Below are 16562 nucleotides of genomic sequence, written 5' to 3'. Positions count from 1 at the left end.
GTAAAGACTGAAGGAATAGCTGCGAATTGATCATTATTCTCTCAATTATAGCTTGCGTTGAATTTCTAATTAGCCATGAGTGAAAAATTAAAATCATTATCATAATTATTGATAAGCGACTGGTCAATTGCTGACTAATTCGCGAGATCAATTTTTAACCATTAGTAATTAAGATCAATTTTTAACAATTAAATTAAGAAATTTAATAATTAATATAATACCAAGTTAATTAAATTTTAAATTAAAATAATTATTAAATAAAATTAAAAAATATTAATGTCAATTCTCCCTTATTAAAAACACAATTTTTAAGCTTGAACAGACAGCGGAGGACACCGACAAAAATATCTAAACTTCTACGAGAAAGTTGGGAAGATCAAAACCTATTTGACTTTTGATCACGATTTATGCTCCAATTCTTCCATTTCTTCGGAACTCAACTGCAATCCAGTTTGTGTAGTTAAGGTCGGTCTGCGCAATTACTCAATTTGCACTATTTTTTACTTTATTTTCTGAGTGTTGCTGCTGTTTGCATCATGCATGTATTTTACTACCGTTGTTTTACTTGGTAGCTGCAGTTTTGAGCTGATTTTGTTGTTCCTTTCAGTTTGAAAGAATTGTTGCTGTGGAATTCTGATTCTTATGATAAACTTTCATGATTTGGAGCTTAGTGAAATTAATTGCTTTATTGATTTTTCTCTCCTTTTGTGGATTTGTGATTCAAAATTTATCGTTTGAATTAGTGATCAGTGCCGTAATTTTTCCCAAACTATATTTAGAAAGTTTGACGTGTCTTCTATTTTCGAATTTCTTGATTTTATCCAGTTGAAAATTGTGTTTACAGACTCAATTTCTCTACCAGTGCTTATGTAGTTAGTTCCTTTCTTCTTCCTGAAGTTTGAGAAAAATATCGATATCAGTAATTGAGTGATTGCAAATTATGAGTAAAAAGCTACGATGGCCGAATTGAAAGACATTTGCAACTTTAGTTCACTAACATCTATCATCATTAAGGTGCTTGAAATGTCCCACCAGACTCAAGATTTCTCCCCAAGAGTGGATCAGGTTGGATGGGTTGTAATTTGGTTAGATGATTGCTTAGGAAAGATCTTTTTCCAAAATCACAAACAAAAAATGCGAAAAGCATTTCTGACGATAACTTGCTTCCAGACATTTGAACGAGCTTCTCACATGTTCATATTTTTTTTGACTACTTTGAGAAACTCTTTATTGTTAGATCACAAGAAGAAGTTAGGAAAAGTCTAGTGAAAAGTCAGCTATACCCCTATCGTCATGGGTTGGACAGCTACAGATGTACGATAAATTTCATATATTTCATGTACTTCCCCCATTGTGATTTCTAGCATGTTCATTAGTATCGTGACTGATACCTTGAAGAGTTTCAGTTTTATATTATTCCATCTTCAGTTGTCATTTTTTCTCAAGGCTTTTTAACTCCAACTAAGTTATCAGCAAATTCTTCTTTCCAATTTTCATGCATAAGGCCTGGTTTCTTTATGGAACACTTTTGGCCAAATAAGTTGGAGAAAACTGACTGAAAAAACTTGGCACGGGCATAACTTAACTAGTTTCCACATTTTGTTGAATACGATGGCTCTGTAAAACGTGTCCGTGGATAATTATTTTCTTGAGTGACTCACTTGCATCTGGCAGAGTTTGCAGTGACAAAGATGAGAGTTGAATTTATCAATTATGAATTAAACTAGATTGTCCATGCATTCTATTAGCTTTTGCTCTTTCTTCCATTTTGAACAGTTGCCACAGAATGTAATAAATACCTAAAACTGAATCTTCAGTTTTTTGGAGGTACGTACAGACCTTTCCAAAGGTTTAACCTTTACCTTTAACAGAATCCAAACCAAGATGAAAATTATGAGTACGTGTCATAGAAAATGCTGAAAGTTAGAATCTCATACTACTTGATTTTCCTCCAAGTGTGCAGTGTTGAAGTTTCTTTCTTCTCTTTTCTTTTTGAAAATTTTTTAGTTGTCATTTATTGCAGTGAAAGCTTTGCACTGTTAGAGATTTGTGTCATTTTCAGTATGGCTCAGGATGCTCTTCCTAGTGCTGATTCACCCAGGAGACGGTCTGGTCTATTGAGAGATCAAGTTCAGTTAATTAAGAGAAAGGATACTGATCGTTTTGAAATTGCTCCAATCCAAGATCCACTCGCATTCGAGAAGGGTTTCTTTGTATTTGTCCGTGCATGCCAATTATTGGCTCAGAAGAATGAAGGGATGGTATTAGTGGGGGTGGCAGGTCCTTCTGGAGCTGGGAAGACGGTATTTACTGAGAAGATCCTTACCTTTATGCCTAGCATTGCTGTTATAAATATGGATAACTATAATGATGCTTCCCGTATTATTGATGGCAACTTTGACGGTACACTCAACCTCCTTTGTATTCTCATTCTAATTTTTACCTCATAAACCAGAGATTCTTTAACTCTTGAGTGCTAGATCAGTATGAAGTCAGCATTGTGGCTCTTGCTGGAATGAAATTCAGATTCTTTCCATTCTCTCTCTTTTCTCACTTTCTTTATGATGGTCATTCAAAGTTTTGATGATTGTATGCAACTTATTGCATAAAATTTAGTTGTTTAAACCTTCTATTCTTTCAATTTAATAGAACCTGTATAGCTTTGAAAATGATGCTTTTCTTAAAGTGCCTTTTATATGATTCAGTTATATGGCTGGAGTGGTAGTACAAGATTAACCAATTCTTATTTTCTGAATTGTGAATGACAAAAAGGGTTCTATGTGTATCAACTCATAACATGAAATTGAATAAGTCTTCATTTTTGTTGAAATTTATGATGACATTCAATGTGGTATTTGAGTGGTTCACATCAACAATGCAGAGATTAATATTGACAGCTCCATTACGATGTTTGATGATAAATTAATGTGATGTAGTTACCAGTTCTCTTTCTTGCTTTCCATCTTTAAATGTTTCAAGAAACCATTAAGCTGCTATTACTGGTGGATTACACAAATAGTATCCTATTAACACTGTAGTGCTTCATATCTTCTGAACAGATCCGCGCTTGACAGACTATGACACACTACTTGAGAATATCCATGGTCTCAAATCAGGAAATTCTGTCCAAATCCCCATATATGATTTTAAGTCTAGCTCTCGAGTAGGCTACAGGTTAAGTGTTCTCCAACTTTGTGCCATAGCAGAAGCTGCTGTATCTATTGTTCTTTTGGATGGTCTATTGCTTCTTTCCCAAGTATAATTATTGCAACAAAAATTTGTAGTATTGCTCTTTGTTTTTTTGATAGAACTGATTTCATTATATATTTAAGCATTAGCAACATCATGCTTTACAAAGAAAGAAATGTAACTTAAACTGTTGAAGTTATTAATACTTGTATATGTTAAATTATTAAATAGAATATGGAGAATACAAAGCATGGTCAAAAAGGAGTTCGGCCTTTTGTAAATCAAATACTTCATCATTTAGCAGTTGAAAGGTCCAATAATCCCCATTTATTCAAGCAGTAGTATCAGATTATCTTTTTACACCAATAAATAACCTTAAAGGCCTAGTTTCAAGTTGATTTTCAGCACCATTTTACTTTCCTTTTGATTTTCTATCAAAACCGACCTGCTGAATTTTTGGAAGTAAGGAAGTTGAATGGTGCATAACCCCTGTTGTAAACCTACTTTCTTTTGAAAAAAACTGAGTATCAAGCTCATCAGTCTTGCTATTATTCAGCAACTGTAAGCCAGTTGCTTGTCCATCAAACTATTTATTTTATTTCTAACTGGGATGGCTGAGTCCTGAGGGATCCTTGTTTTCCTCTGCTGGAATCCATACAACAGTTAAAGTTAATTAAAAGCTTTAATCTGCAGCTCAATGTTTACTGTTAATAATTATTTATTACTACTACTTTGTAGTGCTACTTGCTAGTCTCTGCATTTCCTTGGCTTCCTGCAGTCGATATTCAATTGATTCAACTTTTAACATTTCATGAATTTTGTTCCTTGTGCTGAACCTTCTTTTGCTAATGCCTTTCCCTGTTTCAATTCTCATCTCAACTATGCTTGATATTTTTCACTTCTCATGACAAAGACCCAACTTACTCCATACATCTAAAAGCCAGCACTCTTTACATTATGGATGGCATTTTAAATTTATCTTTCCTATTGATAGTGAAGCCCCTTGGAGTTTAACCCAGTGGACACTGACAAGTTAAGTCTTAGTACTAACATATGGGCACTATGGACTTGATACTCCTCAGAGGTGCCTGAAGACAGTGAGGCATAAAAAGCACCACCACCAATAGCCTAATGCTAAAATTGCCACCTTTCATGAAGAAAATAAATAAGTAGTTTCTAATTCTCTATCTGTTGTGTTTCTTTTTGGGGCAGACATGAGTTTCAACAATAGCTTTTGAATTTTTTGTTTCTAATATTCTGTATAATCTGCCCTTTTGAGAACGCATTGAATTCAAAGAGACTATCATATATGCTTTTTCCTTTGTGTTTATTTTTCAGGCATGTTAATTGTACCCATCCAAATGTATATGTTTCTGCTTGAACAAGTTTTTTTTATTAACCTCTAACACTTAGCAGGACCCTGGAAGTTCCTAGCTCCCGAATCGTGATTATAGAAGGAATATATGCCTTGAGTGAAAAGTTACGGCCTCTCCTTGACCTCCGTGTCTCTGTTACCGGTGGAGTGCACTTTGATCTTGTAAAACGTGTCTTGAGAGACATTCAACGTGCAGGACAAGAGCCTGAAGAGATAATTCATCAGATATCTGAAACAGTGCACCTTCATCCTTGTTTATACCATCGTAAAAATCTTTATATAATTTGTATTTTAGAGATGAATTACAACAGTCTTATTGTATCCATGTATACAGGTATATCCGATGTACAAAGCTTTTATTGAGCCAGATCTGCAAACAGCACAAATAAAAATTATTAATAAATTTAATCCATTTTCTGGATTTCAAAACCCCACCTACATATTGAAGGTGAGCAACATTATCTAGGAAAATCAGACTTTTACATATGCATATCCCACATTTTGACGGCTAGATTTTTTTCTGTTTCCTGCTTAAGTCAACAAGGCCAGTGACTGTAGATCAAATTAAGGCCGTCTTTTCTGATGATTATAAAGAAAGCACAGAGGAAACTTATGATATTTATCTTCTACCACCCGGTGAAGATCCTGAAGCATGTCAATCATATCTGAGGATGAGGAACAGAGATGGAAAGTACAATCTCATGTTTGAGGTTAGTTATTGCAGAATTTTGTGACAATAAAAATCATAAATGACAAAAGTGAATCCATAAGCTTGCTTGATTTGTATTATTTAGTGAAAATCTACCACATTATGATGATATCATTTAATTCCAAATTCCTTAGAACTCGCAATAGTATCTGTGAAAATTCTCATGTTTCCTGACTTTATTTGTTGGCTACTTTCTCCCTTAAACTCTATTTTGTAAGTCTTTGATACAAGTGTAAGAATTCTATGTTTCATCTTGGATACAACAACTTTGACTCTGATGGAATAGCAATGTCCATTCATGATACTGATTATATATGAGGTGTTTCATTGTATGATGGGAAAACTAGCTAAAGGTAAAAGATCTGTTGATGACCTTAGAATCTAAAATACTGGCAGTAACAGAAGCATTATTTGCCTTTATCTCTTAGCCCAGAGCCTTCTTTCGTTTATAGTTTCACATGATGGAAGCTTTATTAGGACCAGTGTTTCACAACTGTATTTGTTGCCATTTCTAAAGTGGTATAAAATGATGAGTTTGGGAGCATTACGATCATATATTCTTACTCCAGGAATGGGTTACTGATAGCCCTTTCATCATATCTCCAAGAATCACATTTGAAGTGAGTGTACGTCTTCTCGGTGGACTGATGGCACTAGGGTATACAATTGCCTCCATTCTGAAAAGAAGCAGCCATGTATTCTCCAGTGATAAAGTTTGTGTAAAAACTGACTGGTTGGAGCAACTTAACCGCAAATACATCCAGGTATTATGTCATTCTTCTAGTAAGCTACCTACTGCCTAGTTTTGTGAGATTCGTGTTACTCAAGGATGTATACAATGTTTTATTTCTTTCTTTAATCCTCTTTCAGTGGGTTGGGCCTGTTGTTTGTGATATTATTTTAATGCCTTTTAACAGCAAGCCTTCTATTGTTCTAGAAAGATTTAGGTTAAGTAACAAAATTCTGGAACTTCCCCACTAGCAACCAAAGCCAGCATTTACTTCTAAATTGGTCTTTTGAGATGCCAATATAATCCTCTTCATGTAGTTGGAGTTATAAGACCTGCCTTTGGTCAATATGCGTTACCTCTAGGTCTACATAAGAGCCTGAGGAGCAAATAATTATCTGATTGCTTTGTATTGAATGTTAGGTGCAAGGAAAAGATCGTATGTATGTCAAGTTTATTGCTAAAGAGCTGGGCTTGGATGGTTCTTATATTCCACGCACATACATAGAACAAATTCAGTTGGAGAAACTCATAAATGATGTAATGGTATGATATAGTTGAAAATTTCTAGATTTAACTTAACTTTTTTTGCACTCTTGATTGTCTCCTGTCTCATCCCAAGTTCCACAGGCACTGCCTGATGATTTGAAGACGAAATTAAGCATTGATGATGATTTGGTTTCAAGTCCTAAAGAAGCTCTATCCCGAGCCTCTGCAGATAGAAGAATGAAGTTCATGAATCGGTATGATTCCTTGCACAAGCTTATAAGTATTTTTCTGCGCTTTAAGTAGTTCAAAGTTTTCTGATATTCTCATTAATATAGTTTTTCACTTGAGTTTTTCCTGCTGTATATTTGAGTTCCCATGTTTCTCGCCATTTCTGTGAAACTCTTGAGGTCTTATCTCTTCTGAACATGTTGATTATTTTAACATCCACAGTGGGATTTCTCAGTCGTACACGACGAACCGTGATAGAAATCTAAGTAAGCTGACAAAACTTGCTGTTAACAATAGAAGGTATGATGGAAGAACCCCTGATTCTCCAGCTGCACTTGCTAATCAGGTGAGACTTGCTAATTTAGATGTTTTCTCAATCTTTTCTCTATTGATTTGGTGAGATTGGTATCTCATGCTTTATATATAACTTCAAAAACCGATACTCAACTTAGGGGCTTTAAGATAGTGCCTCAAGATTTGTACCATACTTTTCGAGTTAGCATTAAGTGTAAAATCACTCCTATATTTTATCATTTTCATGTCACCATACTGCCAGACTGTACCAAAGAATAGTTATTTAGTTCTTAGATCTATTAGAATCTCATACTACATGGTGTTCTATATGTTATTGTAGTGGAAGTGATGGTATTACTAATAAACATAATATCCATATTAAAGAACATAGTATAATTCTTCTCAAACTAGTCATACACGATCCACTTTTTCCATTCAATCTTATTATCTTTTCAGGGCATTGTTACTCAGCTGTCTGAACAAATTTCCACCTTAAACGAGCGCATGGATGAGTTTACTTCACGAATTGAAGAACTAAACTCAAAAGTTTCAGTCAGGAAAGTGTCAGCTAGCCAACAGAATTTGGCATTGCAGGCAGATGGCTGCAATGCAGTTGCACCCTCGTCTCTTTTCGGTGCTGGTATAGGTAACGGCCTGATGAGTGGTTCACTTCTGCCGAATTCATCCTCATCTTCCCAATTGGCAAGGGAATCTGCTTTTATGGAAGAGGTAATTTCTAGATTTCTATTTTACCATTCGAAACTTTTTCTCTACATTTATTCCTCACCTGTGAGGAGAATCAAAGACTTGAGACAGTTTCTTCGCGTGACTATGATAAGAAAGATGCTTTACCCGTCCTGTAACTGTTTCATGGTACTCTGTTGATTCCATGAATCCATTCTTTCTTCTGCGAGCAGGTATTACTCATTTCTCGTGGGCAACGTCAGATCATGCTTCAGATCGACAATCTGAGCAGCATGCTCCATGAATTTTACGGGGAAAGGTCTCATCAAGGACGAACCGATGGCATATCAGATTTAGGATCAATTGGCGTTCCTTTGCTTCTCTCTTTGGCTGTCGCAGGTGTTGGTATCCTGTTGCTAAAAACTATTTCGGCAAAAACATGAATGTGACTTGATTATGTTAGCCTGTGTTTGGTTACTCTATATTAACCCGAGATTGCTTGAGCCCTCGATTAATTTTGTCATATAAGAGATCAAGACTCACAAGACAAGACCTAATCTTGCGTGGCATTATCTCGAGACTAAGTACCAGACAGAGCTCACCCAAACGTATATTGTGAGATTAAATTGTCTAAACCACCAAATAGAATAGCACTTAAAACGACCATGTGCTGTGTTGTGAGGTATAGATAATGGACATGTTGTGCATATATATCGACAGATGAATCAGTTAGCTTTCTTGTACCTACAATTACATCCTGGGGTGGTTGGAAATGTGTTACAGGAGAGTTGGAAAATAATGAACAGTTTCGAAATCATGGAAGCATGTTAAGTTTAAACAAAACATGATTTCAGAATTTTTTCTCTTTGTTTTTGCAGCCGAAATCCATTTATTAGGAATAGTGTAGACATGAGGAATACTAAATCCAAGAACTTCAATCAGTATAAAAGCTTTGTTATTCAGTACACCCTCATATAAAATATAAACAATAAGTGATGAAAATGAATATTTGAAGATTCATTCCACGCCTCCTTATGGAAGAGCACAAAAAAACCATATGACTAAAGAGAAAAAGGTTTTTTTGACGATGTAAAAAATCATAACTATACCTAATGAGCACACAGGCATGGAATGGATTAAAATCATAGGATCTTTAAGTAATCTTTTAGTAGCGAGAGGACCGAGTTAGAGTAAGAAACTCCTTCAAATTTCTCAACCAAAATCCCATCCATTCTAGCTTGGATTGCATCAGACGATTCCATCTCATGTATCAAGTCTTTAACTGCTTCGTTTGCTTCGACAAAGGTATCCCCCATGCCGCTCAACATTTCAAGGGGAGATGGCGGCTGTGATAGCTCGACAACAGTCACCTGATGTCAAACAACGCATTAGATAATCCATACACTGATTCTACAAATAATACTGGTATGAACTAGATTCAACCTCCTCCGCGAGATGGAACAAACTAGTCATGAAATCTGTATAGGAAAAGGAAGCAATTGAAACACAGGGCCAATAACTTTAGGAACTTATGAAAAGCAATCGACTTGGATGCCTTCAAACTCTTGGTCTAGACTCTACCTAACGAGCATTTTTAGCAACCATGCACAGCAGTTGTTTTCAAACAGCGTGGAATATTCACAATAAATTTGACTAAAGCAAACCAAGTGATAGTTTGAAGCTCTGGTTATCGATTAGCTTTATTGACTTTTTTGCAAAACCCTGTACATTAGCACTTGGCATACCAAAGAAAGCACATTATCAACAATTATGTTAGCGATCCAAACTCTATGCACATCTAATAATTTGCTTTAATATAGACACCTGTCTCTCCAGTGGTATATTCGCCTTTTGTTTTGCTATAGCTATTGCCCGAGAAAGTCCTCCAATAGCATCAACCAGACCGAGCGAAGCAGCATCCTCACCAACCCAAACTCTCCCCTGTGCAGCCTGTTCCATCTTGTCCACCTGCCACATGCTAGCTTGAGTTTCAAAGAAAACATGAAACTACAGAATATATAGAATGATATGATGAAGCAAATTTTGTTGAATAGCATACTGTCATTGATCTTGAAGAGGCTGCCTTATCTCGAAACTGTTTGTACATGTCATGTGCTCTCTTGGAAAAAAGTTCAGCTTCATCTGCTCTGCAGATCAAATACACTAATCACTCAGTGAATGAATTATACCAAGTACAGGGTTAACGAATCTTCATTGAAGTTCTAACCAGAACATTGAAATATTGACTAGATAGATAAGTAGGCATGTAGTAAGTCCAAACGATGACATTAGAAAAAAGGAAACGGAGTTATGTTCACTATGTTTTTCTTTGAATATAAATAACAGTCGACAAGGATAATTTTCTTGTTCTCAGAGACGCAGTCGCCACTTGGATATCCTATACTCACTTACATAGCTGATGGGACCTATTAAGTAAGTGGGTGGAACCTTGTACAGTGATCATTGAAGTCTAAAAAGCATGCCAAATAAGTAATGACTGAAACATGTTCCATGGTATCAGTACTCAAATCAGTACAACTCAAACAATTTCAGAACTCTTACCAAGCAAACAGATTATGTAGACATGAACCCGAGAAGTATAAAAATCATTTAACAATGCTAAATGGTTCGGCTAGAATATCTGGAGTGCCATACACTACGTAAAAGTGAAAGAGAGCATCATAATTGCTGAATCTAACATCCTGATCTCTCCCTCCCGTTTAGACATATCTACATCATACTATATTAAAATGTTATGGGCAGCATATTACATGAGCATGCGATGGCTGCAAATATGTTGCCAAAACCATGTTCATATGACTGAAAAAAGAGATTTGTTTCAGGGTGAAAACCTCAGTAGCACATCATGAGGAACACTAAGTGTGAAATTAATCATGAAACTCATCTTACTGAAAAATTTAACCCCATATTGGCATATCTAAAACTCATGCAAGTATCATCAGTCTAAATATACTTATTACTTAAGTAAGCAATTATAAGTTTATCGATATTGGAGGAATGTTGGCTTGGCCTCGCAATGATTTCTTGCTCTCTTACTTTACAAACAGAAATGGTTTATGAGATAGTCTACCAACATTTAAGAGGACAAGACATTCACATATCACCATCAGCAAAACAAGGAGATACCTGAATGGTCGATGTTCTGCAGCAAAAATTTCTGCATATTTTCCTCTTGATATGATCTCTTTATTGTAGCCGATATACTCATATAACTTTCCCAAATTGAACTTGCCTATAAGTTGAAGTGAACTCAAATTTAAAATTAGTATAACCAATAAAAAATTAGTTCGACTGATAAAACTTTATTACTTTCAATAAATTAAAGTTTCTACTCCTACAAAATCAGTTTGGGCATAAGGCTCTAGGACCTTTAACACATTAACCTTCAATAACTAAGGCCAATATGCACTTTACAATTCAATTAATAATGCTATACATCGATTCTTTTCATGATCTAACAACCCAGCTGATATTTGAAACCATCCACATGAACAGTTGTTTAACAATTACACTTGATAGTTGAAATTGATTGAAAGGACAGAAAACGAATATCATAGCAGTGTAAAACAAGACAAAATCTGGGTTTAGCTAAGAACAAAGTTTTTGTCAGATAAAATTCAAGGTCTTTTGAAGGTAACCTGTCACGACTCCAATTGAACCAGTTAACGTAAGCTTCTCTGCTACTATAGCATTTGCAGCCATTGCCATATAGTAACCTCCACTAGCAGCTACATCGGACATTGATGCAATAACAGGCTTAGCAGCAGCCAAAAGTTTGATTTCCCTCCACATTCTGTAAACAATATACATACTAATAAACAAACACTAAATTTTCAACCTGGTGAGGTTGTGGATAACTGTAAAGGATTTCTCTAGAAAAGTAGACCTTACCAAAGGAACCAATTTCTATGATTCCGTTAGGTGCTATCTGCTATCAGCATCGAAAACAAGATACAAATAAAAGGACACTTAAAAATAGTGCTTACAAATCAGAAGCAAGTGCATCTCCTCCAGGGCTATCGATCCGAATGATAACAGCTTTGTATTTTTTTGACACTACAAAAAAAACAGTAGTATTCAGATTAGGTGATGAGAAATCGAAAAATGCTACAAAACATACTATAGGTTCATTTTTTTAATAAGAAACATGATCATATGTTCTAAAAAATAAAACAGTAAGTATTTAATAACATGTCTTCACCAATAATAGGTCTTAATTGCCAGAAGAAAATAGATATCATGTCCTTATTAGCAAAGGCATACCTTTTACTCTACGAATCTTCTGAATGAACTGCTCAGCAATAATCCTTGAGCTGGGCGCATTAAATCGGCCTGGAGTCCGGCTGATGCTTCCAGAGGCTCTAATTATAGCTATCAAATCTTTACTACCGGTCAACCCTAGAGTTGATCTTCTAACATTACAGTACTTTCTGCACGCATAATATATATTGCATCACAATCACCATCTTTTTGAACAATGTGAATAAAGTACTACTGCCTGGGCTAAATTTTAGTTAATAAGTACCTATAAGCTATCAATTACATTTCCAATATACTATAGCAGAACTAAGTAAACCAATTCCAGCTCGAGACAAAAGACAATAAGTTGCTTTGAAGAAAACTAGATCAGCAAACATTAATAAGAATATCTCTCAGAAACAAATGCGCTTCCATATTCAAAATTTTGAATTCAAGCTTCAATCACTCTCAGAAACAAAAGTCTTAATTATAAAAAAAATCACCCAAGGTCTGACTTCATGTACACTTCTTGACCAGCATAAGTGGTTTGGGTATAGAAAACAGACTTAAGAGATGTTAACATCAAAAAGTTTAGGGAATCATCCCCATACACTAAAGTCTTCAGAACCAACCATTCCCTTTTCTCAAGGAAACAAATTGTTTTAATAAAAGAGTATAGTACTATTTTGGTCCTAAACATATGGCCAAAATACGAAGTTGATCCAGAACATTCACTTTTTTAAAATCGACTCCTAAAAAAACGAAAACGTCATCGAAGTATTCCTTTTTTTACAGTTCCGTAAAAAAACTAATGGGTTAATGCTAATTAACCAAATTTTGACCTAATTAGAATATTAATCCATAATTAATTAAAAATAGCATACTAGTGCCACCAGAAAAAAATTTAAGTGAAAACTAAAGATAGATATACACCTGTAGCCAACAGTTGGAAGCAATTTGGTGTGCGGAATACCTAGACGTGTTCTCAGCAAGTCCATTACCTGAAATTTAAGATTATGTGAAGATGCTCTAAAGCGATTAACAAATTGAACATAAGCTGATATTCAGGTAGTAACACCACCAAAATACATGAGCCAAGAGAATTTTAATTTGGCATATAGACTAACCAAGTCTTAGAAAAAAGAAGCGAAAAATTTCGAACCAATTCCCTCATATTTTCCAACTTCATAGCCACAGACTTCATTCTCATCGCATGTAATTAGAAGTTCATTTCCTTATAAGAACATTTCAAGAAACCTCATTTTTTGAAAATGGAATTACTTCAGAAACTATTTCTCCAAGTAAACAATGAGATGATGTCCTAAAGGAAAAGTGTAAAAGAGCAGAGATATTGAACTTAAAAACTTTAATTCTGATTGGAAACTAAATACTGGATCTAACAAGACCAAAATTTTGGCATTCAGGAAACAAATTTCCTTGAATGGATATAATATACAGGCAAGGTAGATCAGCATGAGTAGAAGCAGAAATACAAAGTCTGCTTCTGTTTAATATTGAGCAAATAAAAGAACTGTCTAGCAAACCAAATATCAACAATTACGAAAGAATTGTGGTATACCTCATCGTCGTATTTAATATCTGTTATCAATCCTTCTTTCTTCATTCCCTCAACTTGATGTGCTCCTTCATTAATAAAATTTTCAATATCTTCTTTTTGTTTCCCTGTAGAAGACAAGACACATGGGTATCAGGCTCTCACACACTATCAGAAACCAGAAAAGTGAAGGCAATGTCACCTTTTGCAAGTGAAATTTTTTCGAGCCAATTTCTGTAGATGTTATCAAGCAAAGAAGCCAGCATCTCACGATTCTCATCAGACATGCTTTTGCGCGTAAGTTGGTCTCCGGCACTTTTGTATTTCCCAACCCGTTCAACTTGAGGCTCAACCCCAATTTTCTCGAACACACCTTTCATGTACCAATAAAATCATCTATCATTACTAAATTTCGGGGAGGAACAGAAATGATATTTATAGTGATAGAACCAACTCGAAACCAAACATCAGTTTAATTTGTTGGCTTTCAACTTGTGAGCATGAGTAATTCCAAACTCCATTAGTCCATTTATGTTACCCAATGTAACTGACTCACCACTAAGAAATGATGCCTGAACAAGAAACCCATATAATCCAACATAGGCATTTGGTGGAGCATAAAGTTCCTCACAAGCAGAGCCAATGTAATATTCTTTCACCCCACATGTAGGCACATAGCCTATGATGAACTTACCTACAAATTGCAACCTGCACAATAAGATGAACATCTATCCAGCATCTAGACTTAGCTTTGAGTTAAAAAATCTTAGTCACCAAAAAAATGATCAGCGGATAGTACAAAACAAGTAGGAATCATCTGATGAGGGGTTTGGGCAAATAAAAAATTTAATATAAATATAACAAACTCTCTAGAGAGAAATGCTATACAGATTTTGCTGTTCTAAAATAGGTATATTATACTTTACTAAAACGAATAACATCTCAACAAAAAGAAACGTTTCAAAACAATTGAAAGTACTAGATTGTAACAAATAAAAAATTTCTTTTATTGGCAGACTCTGGAAACAATAGTTATCAAGTTGAGGTTGCTGGTAAGTTAGCTGACAAAATTTATTTGACATGTGACAAGAATATGAAGTACTCCCTCTGTTTCCTAAAAATAGGAACTTTTGAAACATAACGGGGTTTAATACAAAATTGGTAAAGTAAGAAAGAGATAGAAAAAGTGTGTTAGTGGAAAATGGGTCTCACCTCATAGAGAGAAAGAAGTTTCCTAAATTGGAAAGTTTCTATTTTTACGAAACAGACCAAGATGAAAAGAGTTTCTATTTTTAGGAAATGGAGGAAGTATTTAGGTATTTTGAAATCCAAGTGTACAAGCAAGTGGTAGGTGTAGAGTTTTTGGAAAATTGAAGTTTAACCTTAAAAAGTAGGGCTGTGTTTCAAAAATCATAAATAACCGGCATACTATTGCCTTTTATTGATACTTTAAATCAGGAACTGGGAAAATGCAATGAAACTAAACAACTTCGAGATTCGCATTTTGGAAAGACAAGTGTGACTAGATTTGTAATGCAAACAATAAAAAGGAGTTCATAAATCAGCAAAAGTACCTGATTTTTTAAAATCTAATATGTGCCTCCTAATCTCATCTAGCTTTCCCCACCCACAACTCAAGTTATCTATATGGAGATAAATGCCTGCTACACGAGGATCATAAGCAGCTTTTTCGAAATTCCCGCAAATTTGAGGCAATGATAGTGCCCTGGAAAAGCTCCTCAGCTGATCTGTTATCTGACATGAATTACTCAAAAGTTTAACCATATGCGAAAACGAACTTACTAAGAAGCATGTCTCAATTCATTTCCCTCCAACGTCAAATCCTCATATATATAATCTTCAAAATATTAAGAAGCATAAAATGGCTCAATAGGATTAGGTTGTGCGTGAGGATTTCCATTACTAAAATATAACTTTTCCAAAGGAATTAGCCCCTTCCAATGAGGCAGCGAATCCCTCTCCCAAAATAATCATTCAAAAACTCAGGTACAATAGCACATTAATCCGATAAAACAATCAAAAAATGAACATCGTGAAAATCAATGATCAGTGACTGCGAAAGGAAGAAAACGAAAATGAATCATATAAACCTCGCCGCGAAGAACTAACTTGAGAACACTGCCGCTCTGGAAGCGTCGCCAAGGCAAAGCGAAGAAAAGTCTAGTCTTAACCATAAAATCCTCCCACGCAGTGCGCGGCCTGTAGACAAAGTCTCCGGTGGGATACTTGCCGTCATCATAGGCGCTGCCGTTGATCGTATCCGGCTTGGTTTCTCCATTGGCGTCGGCTGAAAAAACTCGGAAATTGGGGGTGTGTATATAGAGGCGGCCGCGTAAGGAGTGATCAAGTGGGAGGGAGGTCAAGTGGCGACCGCAGCGAAATAGGAGCTTCGACATTGATTCTCTTCTCTTCTATCCAATGGCTTTTCAGTATGCGAAGAATCCGCAACTTGGATTGCAGTGCTTGCTTGACAAATGGAACCCCCTATTTAATTTTTGCGAGAGGTAGTTGAATTATACTTGTACTAGATAGAAATTTAAAAGCTTGATTAGCAAGTAAACTTGAACCTTGATAATCTACAGATGTCCATCGACATAGAAAAATAAATGTCACATCTTAACTGCTGCTTTGGTGGGGTCAAGCAATCATTTCTCCCAAATGGAAACAAGTTCAACAAGAGATGAGAAGCTAGAGAAATGAACGAAATTAAAGAGGATAACACGTAAAGAAAAATAATAAAAGTTCAGATATGTGGTGCTATTTTTAAAATTTGAGAACTAAGTTGCAAAGTATATGGTCTAAAAATGTAAATAATTATTTAATTTATAAAATCAATATGAAATTGCTTTTTTGACTTAAAACCCTATTTACCATATAGTACTATAGTATGATTTATCATTTAAAAGAACAATTATATGTATTTAAATACTCCATAAGAAAATTAGATAACACTAGTAAAATAAACAAATACACTCTCCTGAAAATTTGACACATATTTTCATTTTGTCCATCCCATAAAATTTGTCATATT

The 16562-nt window shown here is 35.2% G+C and overlaps 2 protein-coding genes across 4 annotated transcripts; one reads left to right on the top strand and one right to left on the bottom strand.

The window, feature by feature from the left end:
* Nucleotides 1-326: 326 nt before the first annotated feature.
* On the top strand, nt 327-8438 carry LOC121752115 (inorganic pyrophosphatase TTM1-like). 2 transcript variants are annotated; one of them, XM_042147016.1, is made up of 12 exons: nt 327-465; nt 2063-2403; nt 3060-3174; nt 4606-4801; nt 4899-5012; nt 5101-5274; nt 5843-6037; nt 6424-6546; nt 6631-6743; nt 6940-7063; nt 7468-7740; nt 7929-8438. In XM_042147016.1, the coding sequence occupies exons 2-12, from the start codon at nt 2064-2066 to the stop codon at nt 8136-8138; spliced, it is 1977 nt and encodes a 658-aa protein (XP_042002950.1). In that variant the 5' UTR covers nt 327-465; nt 2063; the 3' UTR covers nt 8139-8438. The 2 variants fall into 2 exon arrangements, with proteins under 2 accessions (XP_042002950.1, XP_042002949.1); XM_042147015.1 differs by having other exon boundaries at nt 2024-2403.
* Nucleotides 8439-8612: 174 nt separating this feature from the next.
* On the bottom strand, nt 8613-16194 carry LOC121752116 (serine protease SPPA, chloroplastic-like). 2 transcript variants are annotated; one of them, XM_042147017.1, is made up of 14 exons: nt 16099-16194; nt 15622-16015; nt 15085-15265; nt 14067-14204; nt 13713-13883; nt 13535-13638; nt 12889-12956; nt 11980-12146; nt 11703-11772; nt 11355-11509; nt 10843-10948; nt 9755-9842; nt 9520-9663; nt 8613-9065 (listed from the first exon to the last, which is right to left on the bottom strand). In XM_042147017.1, the coding sequence occupies exons 2-14, from the start codon at nt 15925-15927 to the stop codon at nt 8838-8840; spliced, it is 1926 nt and encodes a 641-aa protein (XP_042002951.1). In that variant the 5' UTR covers nt 15928-16015; nt 16099-16194; the 3' UTR covers nt 8613-8837. The 2 variants fall into 2 exon arrangements, with proteins under 2 accessions (XP_042002951.1, XP_042002952.1); XM_042147018.1 differs by lacking the exon at nt 16099-16194 and having other exon boundaries at nt 15085-15258; nt 15641-15950.
* Nucleotides 16195-16562: the final 368 nt, after the last annotated feature.

This window comes from Salvia splendens, chromosome 10, assembly GCF_004379255.2.
Source record: "Salvia splendens isolate huo1 chromosome 10, SspV2, whole genome shotgun sequence".
Taxonomy (NCBI): Eukaryota; Viridiplantae; Streptophyta; class Magnoliopsida; order Lamiales; family Lamiaceae; genus Salvia; species Salvia splendens.
This window is presented reverse-complemented; position numbering and strand designations above follow the sequence as displayed.

Bases quoted from the DNA above. Each gene is read 5' to 3' on its own strand.
- LOC121752115 (XM_042147016.1), top strand. From the start codon at position 2,064: ATGGCTCAGGATGCTCTTCCTAGTGCTGATTCACCCAGGAGACGGTCT. The intron at 6,038-6,423 runs GTATTATGTCAT...ATTGAATGTTAG, and splicing joins TTAACCGCAAATACATCCAG to GTGCAAGGAAAAGATCGTAT. The intron at 6,744-6,939 runs GTATGATTCCTT...TAACATCCACAG, and splicing joins AGAATGAAGTTCATGAATCG to TGGGATTTCTCAGTCGTACA.
- LOC121752116 (XM_042147017.1), bottom strand. From the start codon at position 15,927: ATGTCGAAGCTCCTATTTCGCTGCGGTCGCCACTTGACCTCCCTCCCA. The intron at 15,266-15,621 runs GTTTATATGATT...AATTCATGTCAG, and splicing joins AGTTAGTTCTTCGCGGCGAG to ATAACAGATCAGCTGAGGAG. The intron at 11,510-11,702 runs GTAAGCACTATT...TATTGTTTACAG, and splicing joins GATGCACTTGCTTCTGATTT to AATGTGGAGGGAAATCAAAC.